This window comes from Oncorhynchus keta, chromosome 2 (genome assembly GCF_023373465.1).
Source record: "Oncorhynchus keta strain PuntledgeMale-10-30-2019 chromosome 2, Oket_V2, whole genome shotgun sequence".
In the NCBI taxonomy this organism is placed as follows: Eukaryota; Metazoa; Chordata; class Actinopteri; order Salmoniformes; family Salmonidae; genus Oncorhynchus; species Oncorhynchus keta.
Genome location: NC_068422.1, coordinates 2388130 through 2404300, shown reverse-complemented (window position 1 = coordinate 2404300; position 16171 = coordinate 2388130). Strand labels below are relative to the sequence as shown.

The 16171-nt window shown below is 46.4% G+C and overlaps 1 protein-coding gene across 2 annotated transcripts in view; it reads right to left on the bottom strand.

The window, feature by feature from the left end:
• Positions 1-16171, bottom strand: part of LOC118371530 (forkhead box protein N2-like) — a 47013-nt gene that overhangs the window by 13216 nt on the left and 17626 nt on the right. For both annotated transcript variants that reach the window (XM_035756996.2, XM_035756998.2), the window contains exon 2: positions 2585-3177. In XM_035756996.2, coding sequence (XP_035612889.1) covers positions 2585-3163 — 579 coding nt within the window. In that variant the 5' untranslated portion in view covers positions 3164-3177. The remainder of the gene's footprint in view (positions 1-2584; positions 3178-16171) is intronic.

Sequence of the window (16171 nt, the reverse complement as noted above, 5' to 3'; positions counted from 1 at the left end):
CATTTGTTAAATCATCACCCGCTTGGCAAAGTTGAAGTAGGCTGTGATTCTATGATAAATTAACAGGCACCGCATTGATTATATGCAACGCAGAACAAGATAGTTAACTTATATTTAAAAAAACATGTGTAGTTAACTAGTGATTATCTGAAGATTGATTGTTTATTTATAAGATAAGTTTAATGCTAGCTAGCAACTTACCTTGGCTCCTTGCAGCCACAAGTTCCTTTTGATGCTGCACTCGCGTAACAGTTGGTCAGCCTGCCACACAGTCTCCTCATGGATTGCAATGTAATCAGCCATAATCAGTGTCCAAAAAGGCAGATGAACGATTGCTATGAAAATCGTCCCTAATTAAATGGCCATGCCAATTAATCGGTCGACCTCTAACCCATTATTAAAACATTTTAAGAATATGGCACCACAACAAACCTGCCAAGAGAGGGCCGCCCACCAAAACTCACAGACCAGGCAAGGAGGGCATTAATCAGAGAGGCAACAAAGAGACAAAAGATAACCCTGAAGGAGCTTCTAAGCTCCACAGCAGAGATTGGAGTATCTGTCCATAGAACCACTTTAAGCAGTACACTCCACAGAGCAGGGCTTTACAGAAGAGTGGCCAGAAAAAAGCCATTGCTTAAAGAAAAAAATAAGCAAATACATGTGGTGTTCGCCAAAAGGCATGTGGGAGACTCCCCAAACACATGGAAGAAGCTACTCTGGTCAGATGAGACTAAAATTGAGCTTTTTGGCCATCAAGGAAAACGCTATGTCTGGCTCAAACCCAACACCAACACCCTGAGAATACCATCCAGTGAAGCAGGGTGGTGGCAGCATCATGCTGTGGGGACGTTTTTCATCGGCGGGAACTGGGAAACTGGTCAGAGGTCCACCTTCCAGCAGGAGAATGACCCTAAGCATATTGCTAAAGCAACACTCAAGTGGTTTAAGGGGATACATTTACATGTCTTGGAATGGCCTAGTCAAAGCCCAGACCTCAACCCAATACTGGAAAGAAATGTGAGCATTTATCCATAGGCCTAAATGTTTTCAAATGTAATAAAAATAAAAACAACCTTACTTACATAAATATTCAGACCCTTTGCTATGACACTCAAAATTGAGCTCAGGTGCATATTGTTTCCATTGATCATCCTTGAGATGTTTCTACAACTTGATTTACCTGTGGTAAATTCAATTGATTGGACATGATTTGGAAAGGCCCACACCTGCCTATATATGGTCCCACAGTTGACAGTGCATGTCAGAGCAAAAACCACGCCATGAGGTTGAAGGAATTGTCCGTAGAGCTCCGAGACAGGACTGTGTCGAGGCACAGATCTGGGGAAGGGTACCAAAAAATGACTGCACCATTTAAGGTCCAAGAACACAGCGGCCTCCATCATTCTTAAATGGAAGACATTTGGAACCACCAAGACTCTTCCCAGAGCCGGCCGCATGGCCAAGCTAAGCAATCGGGGAGATGGGCCTTAGTCAGGGAGGTAACCAAGAACCAGATGGTCACTCTGACAGAGTTCCAAAGGTCCTCTGTGGAGATGGGAGAACCTTCCAGAAGGACAACCATCTCTGCAGCACTCCACCACACCAATCAGGCCTTTATTGTTGAGTGGCCAGACAGAAGCCACTCCTCAGTAAGGCACATGACAACCCTCTTGGAGATTGCCAAAGGGAACCTAAAGAATCTCAGACCATGCGAAACAAGATTCTCTGGTCTGATGAAACCAAGGTTGAATGCTTTGGCCTGAATGACAAGCATCACATCTGGAGGAAACCTGGCACCATCCCTACGGTGAAGCATGGTGGTGGCAGCATCATGCTGTGGGGATGTTTTTCAGTGGCAAGGACTGGTACTTTTATTTATTTCACCTTTATTTAACCTTTATTTAACTAGGCAAGTCAGTTAAGAACAAATTCTTATTTACAATGCTGGCCTACCCCGGCCAATCCAGGACGATGCTGGGACAATTGTGCGCTGCCCTATGGGACTCCCAATCACAGCCGGATGTGATACAGCCTGGAATCTAACCAGGGCCTGTAGTGACGCCGCTTGTACTGAGATGCAGTGCCTTAGACCACTGCGCCATTCGGGATCCTCAGTAGAATAGTCAGGGGGAAAAAAACTTTATTTGACGATATGTGGCATTGTGTGTAGATTGAGGGCAAAAAAAAATATTTAATCTAAGGCTGTAACGTAACAAAATGTGTAAAAAGTCGAGGGGTCTGAATAATTTCCGAATGCACTATACAAATACAACACTAGCAAATTAATGGTCATCTTCAAGACAAACAAAACATTTAGATATTTTATTTGCCCATTCTGGCTGTCACAAAGCACATTTCACCAAATGGTATTACAGTATTTGAATTACATTTTTAATCTATGGTTAAAGATCAAGCATTGACATCCGTTCGAGTACTGGATTACTAACAGCCACCCCTAGTCAGATGAGAACTGGTTATCCTTGCAAGGAATCGAACCCACAACCTAGGCACTGCCAACTCTTTGCAGGGTAAACAAACAAAGTGTGTGTGTGTGTGCACGTGCATCTCAAAGTTCCCTTACCTTTCCCAGGCTCCTCTCCACCTTACGGAAACACTTGTTGAGTGACAGGTTGTGTCTGACGCTGTTCTTCCAGCCAGTGGGGGCCGAGGAGAAGTATGGGAAGTGCTGTACGATCCAACCATAGATGTCCTTCACTGGCAAGCTCTTACTGGGGCTCTGCTCTATGGCCATGTAGATCAACAGAGAGAATGAGAAGGGAGGCTTGGACTTCAACGAGTCCCTCTGTGACAAGGAGGAAGAGGATGAAGAGGGGGGGTTCTGTGGGGCTCCGGTGTTGCCCTCAATGTCAAAGAGGGGGCTGGCACTGTGTTGGGCCCCGGCCTCGCCGGCCCCCCCTAGCGTAAAGTTCTGGAGCAGGTTCTCATGGAGCCAGTTGAGGTTGGTGAGCTCGTCATCCTCAGAGCCCCCGGAACCAACGGAACCCCTGTCCAGACTGGTGGCCAATGGGCTGGCTGCACCGCACTCTGCCTCTGGGAGAGTCCCCGCCCCCCCACACAAACCCCTAAGTCCCACCCTTTCCCCCTGCATCCCCGGCGTTTCCGCTTTCTTATCCGGCGACATCCCGATGATTGGACCCATTAAACCAGGGAGGTCTGGAGAAAGAAGAGAAGAAAGGTTTAGAGTTGGTTCCAAAATAACTGACAGGGGGGCTACACAGAGAAAGGAGTTGCATAGGCTAGAACAGTTGGATACTAGTAGCTAGATAAAAACAGGGTTGGTAGCATTGAACTTTCCTTCACACAGATGCACAATCACAGCAGAGAGCAGCTTTCCCAACACGACTGGAAACATGAAATACATGGATGTGACAATTTGAAATTATGTGCTCTACCAAGCACTCAATGTGTTTTACTAAGGTTGCCCCGAGGGCAGGCAGGGCTACCCTCCCCTCCTTCCCTCTGCCCACTCTCCTTCACATGCAGGCTGACATGTAGACTACCCTCCCCTCCTCTCTCACTCTCCAGCCAAGAGCCTTTGATGAGGACCTCTGAAGAGTCTGAGACAACTCCAATCTCCAGCCTGCTCTCCTCTCCGCCCACCTCGTCTGACCAGACGCACCTGCTTGTTAGATGCCAATGAGCATTAAACCATCCCTGTCACGATGAGAGAGAGCTGACAGAGAAAGGATCCTTCCCTCTTACACTGCCTTAAGTAGACAGCTCTCAAATACAGAGCTGCCTGCCCTGCAATCATCTAGGAGTCAGGACTACCACTTATCTTGGCACAACCCAACTGATACCACTTGACTGGAGATTAGAAATACAATATAAGCATCATTTAGAATCAAGGTAGGAGACAGCAATAATACATTCTAAAGGGACTTCCAAGATTAGGACTAGAAAAGACCGACATTCTGTAGAAATGGGGTTTAAGTCCCGTTTTAAAAGTTAATAATCATGGAGTGGCTTTCAGATGGTCAGGGAGAGCATTCCATAGGTGAGGGGCAAGGGAGCAGAAGGCTCAGTCCCCCAGGGAGACGTGTCTTGGGGACTTGACGCAGTAGGGATTGGCTAGAGCAGTGATAGGAATTAGGTCCCTGATGTAGGTGGGACTCAATCCATTCAAGCCTTTAAACACTAGGAGGAATTTAAAGTAAATCCTATAGTTAACCGGTAGCCAGTGGAGTTCTGCAGGGGTGGGGGTGGTGTGGACTGACTTGCTGATTAGGACTCTGGAAGTATAATTCTGGAGAAGTTGCAGCCTCTTCAGTGATTTTGACTGGAAGGCCCACGAACAGGGCGTTGACGTAATCTTGCAGTTGTTCAGCTGGAGTAAGTTCTCTTTCATCCATGACGTGATGTCATCTAGGCAGCTGCCAAGTTTTGCTTGGGCTGAGAGATGGCATCCAGTTTGGTGTCGATATATCAAGGGTGATACTGGGTGGGAGAACGGTAGACGGGGGTCCTTATTTTTTTTTTCCTTTTAAAATGCATTTCTACACAGTTTGACACTACTTACTATGCCTCTCGAGGGGTATATGGGGGGGTGTATGCCCCCTCCATATTAAAATATTTATTTTGGGGGACGGGGAAAGATTTCTTTGGGGGGAAACAGCGAACTTCCTGCATATACAGTGGCAAGAAGAAATATGTGAACCCTTTGGAAATACTGGGATTTCTGCATGAATTGGTCATAACATTTTAGGTCACAACAAGACAAACACAGTCTGCTTAAAACTAATAACACACAAAAAATATGTTTTCATGTATTTATTTAACACATTGTGTAAACATTCACAGTCCAGGGTAGAAAAAGTATGTGAACCCTTGGATTTAATAACTGGTTTGCCCTCCTTTTGGCAACAATAATAACCAAATGTTTTCTGTAGTTGCGTATCAGACCTGCACAACGGTCAGGAGTCATTTTGGACCATTCCCCTTTACAAAACGGTTTCAGTTTAGCAATATTCTTGGCATGCCTGGTGTGAATTGCTCTCCTGAGGTCATGCCACAGCATCTCAAAACAGGTTGAGGTCAGGACTCTGACTGGGCCACTCCAGAAGGCATATTTTCTTTTGTTGAAGCCATTCTGTTGTTGATTTACTTCTGTGTTTTGGGTCGTTGTCCTGTTGCATCACCCAACTTCTGTTGAGCTTCAAATGGCGGACAGATAGCCTTAAATTCTCCTGCAAAATGTCTTGATTAACACAGGAACTCATTTTTCCGTCGATGATAGCAAGCTGTCCAGGCTCTGAGGCAGCAAAGCAGCCCCAAACCATCCCATACTTTACAGTTGGGATGAGGTTTTGATGTTGGTGTGCTGTGCTGTGCCTTTTTTTCTCCACACGATGTTGTGTTCCTTCCAAACAACTCAGCTTTAGTTTCATCTGTCCACAGAATATTTTGCCTATGAACACCATTCTTGTTTAGTGTTTTACGTGTCGTAGACTCGTCAACAGAGATGTTAGCATGTTCCAGAGATTTCTGTAAGTCTTTAACTGACACTCTAGGATTCTTCTTAACCTCATTGAGCATTCTGCACTGTGCTCTTGCAGTGATCTTTGCAGGACAGCCACTTGTTGGGAGAGTAGAAACAGTGCTGAACTCTCAATTTCTAGACAATCTTGTCTTATGACTGACGAACATCAAGGCTTTTAGGGATACCTTTGTTACCCTTTCCAGCTTTATGCAAGTCAACAATTCTTCCTTTTAGGTCTTCTGAGATCTCGTTTGTTCGAGACATGGTTCACACCAGGCAATGCTTCTTGTGCAAGGCAGCTCTAACCAACATCTCCAAACTCATTTCATTGATGAGACCCCAAGTTAGCTGACTCCTGACTCCAATTAGCTTTTGGAGAAGTCAGTAGCCTAGTGGGTTCACATACTTTTTCAACTTCATAGTATAAGAACACTGTTTGTTTATTGTTGTGACTTAGATGCAGAGCAGATCAAATTTGATCTGAAGTAATTAAGTAATTCCAAAGGGTTCACATACATTTTCTTGCCACTGTGTACAAACAGAGAAAGTATTCAGACCCCTTCACTTTTTACACATTTTGTTACGTTACAGCCTTATTCTAAAATGTATTAGTTATTTTCACCTCAATCTACACACAATACCCCATAATGACAAAACAAAAAAACGTTTAAATATCAAATTTACATAAGTACTCAGACCAAAGATGGGTCTGAGGAGTAATTTGGTGATGCAGCTAGCTGCACGTAAGCTGGCAGGGTTTTCTTGAGGGCTCGACGCGATTAGCCATTGCGGCTGGGACCACGGATTGTCCCGGGTTTGTGGTTGTCTCGATCCCTGCTGTTTGTCGTTTTCAATCTTCCCGGTTACCTGCCATGTCTGGAACTGCGAGGAGCTACCATGACAAAGACCAACGCTGTCGAGAGTACCGTTGAGGACAGTGGTGTTTCTATAACAGGTGAAGGATGTTTTAAAACTAAAATTGTTTTACAAAGCAGTTGTTACAACAAGAAAATAGCATCAAGTGTTTTGTCCAAATTACTGGTGGATTCAACTAATAAAAGAATAGACAACCTGACCAGAGTGGTCCAGGACCTGAATAACAGTTTGCTGTTCTCCCAGGATCAGCTCGATGAGTTGAAACAGGAGAACCGCAAGATGACAGCAATCTGGAAGTCAATGAAAGAGGACATCAATTGTGTGGGGGAATCCATGATAACAATGACAGATAAATCAACTTGATGGACAATCAAGGCGGAACATGGACGGAATTTCAGAATCTCCACGAGACCTGGACGGAGTCTGAGGACAAAGTGAGGGAAATTATTTCTGAGAAATTGAAGATGGACCACAGGAAGATTGAGGTGGAGCGCACCCACAGGACTGGAAAACCCAGGTGACAGGCCAAGGCCCATAGTTGTCAAGTTCCAGAGGTTCAAGGACAAGGTAGCTGGTCTGGAAAGAGCCAAGAACTTGAGAGGAATGTATATCTTCCTCAATAAGGACTATCCTGAAGTTGTGTGACAGAAGAGGAAAGAACTTATACACAGCCATGAAAGTTGGCAGAGAGCGCGTGGGGACATTACTTACATCTGCTGTGACGGGCTCATCGTCCAACCTCCCAGAAGCCTAAGGGATGAGCGAGCCAAGCCTATTGGTTAGCAGCTTCAACCCCGCAGCACTCACCTATTGACTGTTTGCTCTGTTCAGTATTATGTCTTTCTGATGAGTTCCCAGGAAAGGGCTGAAACAGCCCATATTAATACGTAGTCTTAGAAATCAGGTTAAAGAAATCTTTAACTTGCTAACTTGCAGATAACCTTCATATATTAGCCATTTCTGAGACTCCGATAATTCATTTGATGATACAGCAGTAGCAAAACAAGGCTCTCTCTTCAATAGAAGAGACAGAAATGCTTAAGGGGAGGCGTTGCTGTATAAATTCAGAGCCATGTTCCTGTAACGCTTAGAGAAGATCTTATGTCAAGTGTTATTGAAGTGTTGTGGTTGCAGGTTCACTTCGCACATCTAAAGCCTTTTCTTTTGGGGTGTAGCTATAGGCCACCAAGTGCTAACAGTCAGTATCTAAATGATGTGTGAAATGCTTGAAATTGTATGTGATGTAAACAGAGGTCTACTTTCTTGGGAACCTGAATATTGACTGGTTTTCATCAAGTTGTCCGCTCAAGAGGAAGCTTCTTACTGTAAACAGTGCCTGTAATCTGGTTCAAATGATTTAATCAATGTACCAGGCTGTTTACAAACACTACAGGAACAAGATCACCACATGCATTGATGACATTTTTACTAACACTGTAGAACTTTGTTCTAAAGCTGTATCCTTACCCATTGGATGCAGTGATCACAATATAGTGGCTATATCCAGGAAAGCCAGCCAACGCTGGGCCTAAAATAGTGTATAAGAAATCATACAAAAGATGTTGCTTTGATTCTTATGTGGATGATATTTGTTGGTCTGGTGTGATTAATGAGGAGCATCCAGACGCTGCACTTGATGCATTTATGAAATTGCTTCTTCAAATGATTGATTAAACATGCAATCTGACTGTTAAGGATCTGTGGATTAACGAGGAATTGAACAAGTATGGTTGAAAGACATGGGGCAAAAGGAGTGGCTAATAAGTCTGGCTGCACATTTGACTGATTGACTTACTGAAAATTGAGAAAGTATGTGACTAAACTCAACAACAATAAACCATTATGAAGCTGCGGTCAATGGTGGGGGGAAACCTTTAGAGTACCTTAAATAAAAGTATAGGCAGAAAGACATTCAACTCCATCCTTCATCGAATCAAATGACTTATTCATCACAAACCATTTGATGTTAATTATTTTAATGATTACTTCATTAGCAAAGTGGTCAAACTTAAGCAGAAAATCCCAACAATGAACAGTGAGCCATCGTATTCATGCACAAAAAAAAAACTAATAATGAAAGAAAAGCATTGCAACTGTGAATTTTGTGAAGTTTGTGTGTGAGGTGGAAAAATTGTTATCGATCAATAATGACAAACCTCCGGGCACTGACAACTTAGATGAAAAGCTAATTAGGATGATAGCCGACTCTGTAGCCACTGCTATCTGTCATATGTTTAAATCTGAGCTTCGTGGAAAGTCTTCATCCTCAGGCCTGGAGGGAGGCCAAAGTAATTCCGCTACCCAAGTCCTAACAGCAGACCTATCAGCTTTCTGCCAGCTCCTAGCAAACAGTTGTAAAAAAGTGTTTGACCAAATATGCTAATTCTCTGTAAACAAATTAACAACAGACCTTGGGCATGGTTATAGAGAAGGGCACTCAACATACACCGTACTGACACAAATGACTGACAAAGATATTGATAATAAGAATATTGTGGGAGCTGTACTGTTAGATTTCCGTGCAGCCTTTAATATTATTGACCATAACCTGTTGTTGAAATAAATGTGGGTGTTATGGCTTTTCAACCTCTGCCATGTTGTGGATTCAGAGCTATATATCTAATAGAACTCGGGCATTTATTTTCTTCTCTAATGTCAAAATAAGTCAAGTGGGGTGTACCGTACCGCAGGGCAGTTCTAGGCCCTCTACTCGTTTCCACTGGCATTAAACAAACCATGTATGCTGATGATTCAACCATATACGCATCATCAACCACAGCTAATGAAGTCACTGAAACCCTTAAAAGATTTGCAGTCTGTTTTGGAATGGGTGTCCAGTTATAAACAGGTCCTGAAAATCTCAAACTGAAGAGCATTGTATTTGGTACAAATAATTCCCTAAGTTCTAGACCTCCCTCTAGAATCGGCTTCATGTTGCGAAATATGAAGCCGATTCTAGATTTCATTTTGGATTGGAGATGCTTAACCTCTTCAACCTATGGGGGCACTATGTCATTATTGCATTAAAAAAACATGCCCGTTTTAAGCGCAATATTTTGTCACGAAAAGATGCTCGACTATGCATATAATTGGCAGCTTTGGAAAGAAAACACTGACGTTTTCAAAACTGCAAAGATATTATCTGTGAGTGCCCCAGAACTGATGCTACAGGCGAAACCTCAAACAGGAAATGAGCTGAATTTTTGAAGCTCTGTTTTACTATCGTCTCCTTATATGGCTGTGAATGTGCTGTGAACGTGCTGCCGTTCGTCCAAGATGTCTGCAGCATTGTGACGTATTTGTAGGCATATCATTGGAAGATTGGCCATAAGAGACTACATTTGCCAGGTGTCCGCCCGGTGTCCTTTGTCTAAATTGGTGCGCAATTCTCAATAATTTTACCATGCGATACAGAGGGAGAAGCACACTTCCAGGAACGATACCACATTGAAGAGATATGTAGAAAAACACCTTGAGGATTGATTCTAAACAACGTTTGCCATGTTTCAGCCGATATTATGGAGTTATTTTGAAAAAAGTTTGGCGTTTTTATAACTGAATTTTCGGGTTTCTTTGGTAGCCAAACATGACGCAGAAAACGGACCGATTACTCCTGCACAAATAATCTTTCAGGAAAACTGAACATTTGCTATCTAACTGAGAGTCTCCTCATTGAAAACATCCGAAGTTCTTCAAAGGTAAATGATTTATTGAATGTTTTTGCTGGTTTTTGTGAAAATGTTGCCTGCTAATGCTAACGCTAAATGCTAATGCTAAATGCTAGTTTGCTATGGTTGAGAAGCATATTTTTGAAAATCTGAGATGACAGTGTTAACAAAAGGCTAAGCTTGAGAGCTAGCATATTGATTTCACTTCATTTGCGATTTTCATGAATAGTTAACGTTGCGTTATGGTAATGAGCTTGAGGCTGTAGTCATGATCCCGGATCCGGGTTGGCTCGACGCAAGAAGTTAATGTGGGTCTGGAAGGGGAGTTTACAGTCTAACCAGACACCTAGGTATTTGTAGTTGTCCACATATTTTAAGTCAGAACCGTCCAGAGTAGTGATGCCAAACATACCCTCGTAAAACTGACCATCCTACCGATCCTCTACTTTGGCGATGGCATTTACAAAATACCCTCCAACACTCTACTCAGCAAATTGGATGCAGTCTATCACAGTGTCATCCATTTTGTCACCAAAGCCCCATATACTACCCACCACTGCGACCTGTACACTCTAGTTGGCTGGCCCTTGCTTCATACTCGTCACCAAACCCACTGGCTCCAGGTCATCTACAAGTCTTTGCTAGGTAAAGCCCCGCCTTACCTCAGTTCACTGGTCACCATAGCAGCACCCACCCGCAGCATGCGCTCCAGCAGGTATACTTCACTGGTCCCCCCCAGTTCCTCCTTTGGCCGCCTTTCCTCACAGTTCTCTGCTGCCAATGACTGGAACAAACTGCAAAAATCGCTGGAGTCTTATATTTCCCTCACTAACTTCAAGCACCAGCTGTCAGAGCACCTGTACATAACCCATCTGTAAATAGCCCATCCACCTACCATCTTCTGCACTTCTATCACTCCAGTGTTTAATTGCTATATCATAATTACCTCGCCACTATGGCCTATTTTATTGCCTTATCTCCCTTCTCACCTCATTTGCTCACATTGTATATAGACTTATTTTTCTACTGTATTATTGACTGTGTTTATATTTTTGTTTTACTCCCATGTGTAACTGTGTCGTTGTATGTGTCGAACTGCTTTGCTTTATCTTGGCCAGGTCGCAGTTGCAAATGCGTCCCAGCTAACCTGGTTAAATAAAAGGTGAAATACATTTCTTTTTGTGTGTTTACAATGAATGAACCACAAAACAGCAATACATTGACTCACACAGTAGCCTAAAGGAGAACACACAGGAAATAGTCTCACAGTACATGGAATTTACTTCCTCCTCTGGAATGTTTGTACACATTCAGTAGCTACTTTATAAGACTAGCGGAAAATATAGTACAATCAAGCAAGAGCACAGAACGCAGCCAGCAAGAGACACCCCCTCTCTCCTCCTCCCTGCTCACAACAAACTTTAGTCTTTGTCCCATGTCACCATGACAACCCTGCTGCGGTAACTTCAATTAAGGGCACAAATCCTCCCAACGAGAGAAAGTGGGAAAATAAGTAATCCATCTACGCTGGGCTGTGTCTGTCAACTGTAGCCAACAACCAATCAGCATTCAGCTTGAGGAAACCCTACAGTGACCGGGTAGTGTCTGTGGGGAACCACCAAACTTCCCGGTATAGGCTGGGGTGGTGCTGGAGTGATGCTGGGGTGGGTTGTGACTAGACTGGTGCTGGGCTAGGGTTGTTTGGGTTATGTCTGGGCTGAGCCTGATGCTTGGGGTGGGGGTTGAGGGACACAGAGGGATAGAGGATGGCTGGGCCCATCCTTTCGCCGTCGTTGAAGAGGAATTGGGTCAAGCTCTGCTCTTGACAGAGAAAGCAGGAGAAAGGGGGGAGACGGGAGAGTGAGGGCATAGAGTGGGAGAGAGAGAGAGCAGGCTCTGGGGACCTGGTGATGAGATGGAGGGAGCAGAAAAGAGGGCAGGGATGTGATGTGCACCAGTATACCCCTCAGCCCTAGACATGCATCTCACATCTCAGAGAGAGAGGATCAGTCTAGGTCTGGAGTTGGGTATTCACTTTCAGGGTTTACAGGGGGAGTCAGCCACAGGCAACCTCCTGTAGAGATTTTTTTTCAAAGGAAGAGGAAAACATTTGTACATAGCCTAACAGCAAGTGTCCTTACAAACAGAGTGTAGTAGAAAGAAAAGGGTTGAGAGAGCAAGCCAGCCAGCCAGCCAGAGAGCGACCGAGCCAGCCAGAGAGCGAGCCAGCCAGCCAGCCACAGAGCGAGCCAGCCAGAGAGAGCGCGAGAGAGAGAGAGAGAGAGCGCGAGAGAGAGAGCACGACAGAGAGAGAGAGCGCGACAGAGAGAGAGAGAGCGCGAGAGAGAGAGCGAGAGAGCGTGACAGAGAGAGAGCGCGACAGAGAGAGAGCGACAGAGAGAGAGAGTGACAGAGAGAGAGAGAGCGCGACAGAGCGCGACAGAGAGAGAGAGAGAGCGTGACAGAGAGAGACAGAGAGAGAGCGCGACAGAGAGAGAGAGAGAGAGGGCGACAGAGAGAGAGAGGGGCGACAGAGAGAGAGAGGCGACAGAGAGAGAGGGCGACAGAGAGAGAGGAGCGACAGAGAGAGAGAGGCGACAGAGAGAGAGAGAGAGCGACAGAGAGAGAGAGAGCGCGACAGAGAGAGAGAGGAGAGAGAGAGAGAGGGCGACAGAGAGAGAGAAGCGAGAGCGCGGCAGAGAGAGAGAGGCGCGGAGAGAGAGAGAGCGCGAGAGAGCGACAGAGAGAGAGAGAGAGAGCGACAGAGAGAGAGAGAGAGCAGAGAGAGAGAGAGCGACAGAGAGAGAGAGCGACAGAGAGAGAGAGCGAGAGAGAGAGAGAGAGAGAGAGAGAGAGAGAGAGAGAGAGAGACAGAGAGAGAGAGCGAGAGAGAGAGAGAGCAGAGAGAGAGAGAGAGAGAGAGAGAGAGAGAGCGACAGAGAGAGAGAGAGCGACAGACCGAGAGAGAGAGCGACAGACCGAGAGAGAGAGAGAGAGAGAGCGACAGACCGAGAGAGAGAGAGAGAGACAGACCGAGAGAGAGAGAGAGAGACAGAGAGAGAGAGAGAGAGAGCGACAGACAGAGAGAGAGAGAGAGCGACAGACAGAGAGAGAGAGAGAGAGCGACAGACAGAGAGAGAGAGAGAGCGACAGACAGAGAGAGAGAGAGAGCGACAGACAGAGAGAGAGAGAGAGCGACAGACAGAGAGAAGCGGCGACAGACAGAGAGAGAGAGAGCGACAGACAGAGAGAGAGAGAGCGACAGACAGAGAGAGAGACAGACAGAGAGAGAGAGAGAGCGACAGACAGAGAGAGAGAGAGAGAGAGCGACAGAGAGAGAGACAGACAGACAGAGAGAGAGAGAGCGACAGACAGAGAGAGAGAGAGAGAGCGACAGACAGAGAGAGAGAGAGAGAGCGACAGACAGACAGAGAGAGAGAGAGAGCGACAGACAGAGAGAGAGAGAGAGCGACAGACAGAGAGAGAGAGAGAGCGACAGACAGAGAGAGAGAGAGAGCGACAGACAGAGAGAGAGAGAGCGACAGACAGAGAGAGAGAGAGCGACAGACAGACAGACGACAGAGAGAGAGAGAGCGACAGAGACAGACAGAGAGAGAGCGACAGACAGAGAGCGACAGACAGAGAGAGAGAGCGACAGACAGAGAGAGAGACAGACAGAGAGAGAGAGCGACAGACAGAGAGAGAGAGCGACAGACAGAGAGAGAGAGCGACAGACAGAGAGAGCGACAGACAGAGAGAGAGAGAGAGCGACAGACAGAGAGAGCGACAGACAGAGAGAGAGAGACAGCACAGACAGAGAGAGAGAGAGCGACAGACAGAGAGAGAGAGAGAGCGACAGACAGAGAGAGAGAGAGCGACAGACAGAGAGAGAGACGACAGACAGAGAGAGAGAGCGACAGACAGAGAGAGAGAGCGACAGAGAGAGCGCGAGAGAGAGCGAGAGAGAGAGAGAGAGAGAGAGAGCGACAGACAGAGAGAGAGAGAGAGAGAGAGAGAGCGACAGACAGAGAGAGAGAGAGCGACAGACAGAGAGAGAGAGCAGACAGAGAGAGCGACAGACAGACAGAGAGAGAGACAGACAGAGAGAGAGCGACAGACAGAGAGAGAGAGCGACAGACAGAGAGAGAGAGAGCGACAGAGAGAGACAGAGAGAGAGAGAGAGAGAGAGAGAGAGAGCGACAGACAGAGAGAGAGAGAGACAGACAGACAGAGAGAGAGAGAGAGAGCGACAGACAGAGAGAGAGACAGAGCGACAGACAGAGAGAGAGAGAGCGACAGAGAGAGAAGCGCAGAGAGAGAGAGAGAGAGAGAGAGAGAGAGAGAGAGAGAGAGAGAGAGAGAGAGAGAGAGAGAGAGAGCGACAGACAGAGAGAGAGAGAGCGACAGACAGAGAGAGAGAGAGAGCGACAGACAGAGAGAGCGCGACAGAGAGCGCGAGAGAGAGAGACAGAGAGCGACAGAGAGCGCGAGAGAGAGCGACAGAGAGCGCGAGAGAGAGCGACAGAGAGCGCGAGAGAGAGCGACAGAGAGCGCGAGAGAGAGCGCGAGAGAGAGCGACAGAGAGCGCGAGAGAGCGCGAGAGAGAGCGACAGAGAGAGCGACAGAGAGCGCGAGAGAGAGCGACAGAGAGAGCGACAGAGAGAGCGACAGAGAGAGCGACAGAGAGAGCGACAGAGAGCGCGAGAGAGAGCGACAGAGAGCGCGAGAGAGAGCGACAGAGAGCGAGAGAGAGCGACAGAGAGCGAGAGAGACAGAGAGAGCACAGAGAGAGAGAGAGCGACAGAGAGCGAGAGAGAGCGACAGAGAGCGCGAGAGAGAGCAGAGAGCGCAGAGAGCGAGAGACAGAGAGCGCGAGAGAGAGACAGAGAGCGAGAGAGCGCAGAGAGAGAGAGAGAGCGCGAGAGAGCGTGAGAGAGAGACAGAGAGAGCGCGAGAGAGCACAGAGCGCGCGAGAGACAGAGAGCGAGAGAGACAGAGAGCGAGAGAGAGACAGAGAGCAGAAAACAGAGAGCGCGAGAGAGACAGAGAGCGCGAGAGAGAGAGAGCGCGAGAGAGACAGAGAGCGAGAGAGAGACAGAGAGCGAGAGAGAGACAGAGAGCGCGAGAGAGACAGAGAGCGCGAGAGACAGTGAGTGCGAGAGAGAGCGACAGAGCGAGAGAGAGCGACAGAAAACGCAAGAGAGAGAGAGAGCGCAAGAGAGAGAGAGCGACAGAGCGCGCGCAAGAGAGAGAGCGACAGAGCGCGCGCAAGAGAGAGAGCGACAGAGCGCAAGAGAGAAAGAGAGCAACAGAGCGCAAGAGAGAGAGACCGGAGCGAGACCGAGCCACAGGGAGAGACCGAGCCACAGAGGAGACCGAGCCACAGAGAGAGACCGAGCCACAGAGAGAGACCGAGCCACAGAGAGAGACCGAGCCACAGAGAGAGACCGAGCCACAGAGAGAGATGGAAGTGTTTCCTCTATATTATATATATTCATTGCCACCACTCTGGGGGGAAAAAAATCCATCATGTGTATTTATTATTTTGGGGATGGTCAAATATTCAGTGTAAACGTAAAGGACTAAAATCTGAAAAGTATATAGCTCGATCTTTAAATAAGTTATTTGAAAACTGACAATCAACAAAAATACACTGAACTTAAATCTAACCGCATGATGTAAAGTGTTGATCCCATGTTTCACTTCTAATGCAGTTCTTCTAGCTGGCTGATGAGGCATATCTGCTGCTGCTACTCAACAATTAGAACCACTCTGTGTTATGATGTGGAGGTCTGGGACAACAAACAGGCCGGGTGGTGATTAACCTCAATTAGTAGCACAAAGATCCTCCTCTCCTCTCTGCTCCACCAGGGCCCACGCCCCCAACATCCTTCAGGTAAAACCCCACATTTAAATATCAACAGTCTGTGTTTTTTAATGTGCATGGTGTTCTAGTGGGCATGTACATATACTGAACAAAAATATAAAATGCAACAGGCAACCATTTCAAAGATTTCACTGAGTTACAGTTCAATTGAAATAAATCCATTAGGCCCTAATCTATGGAATTCACATGAGGTTGTGGCGGTGGATGAATGGCACGACAATGGGCCTCCGCATCTCA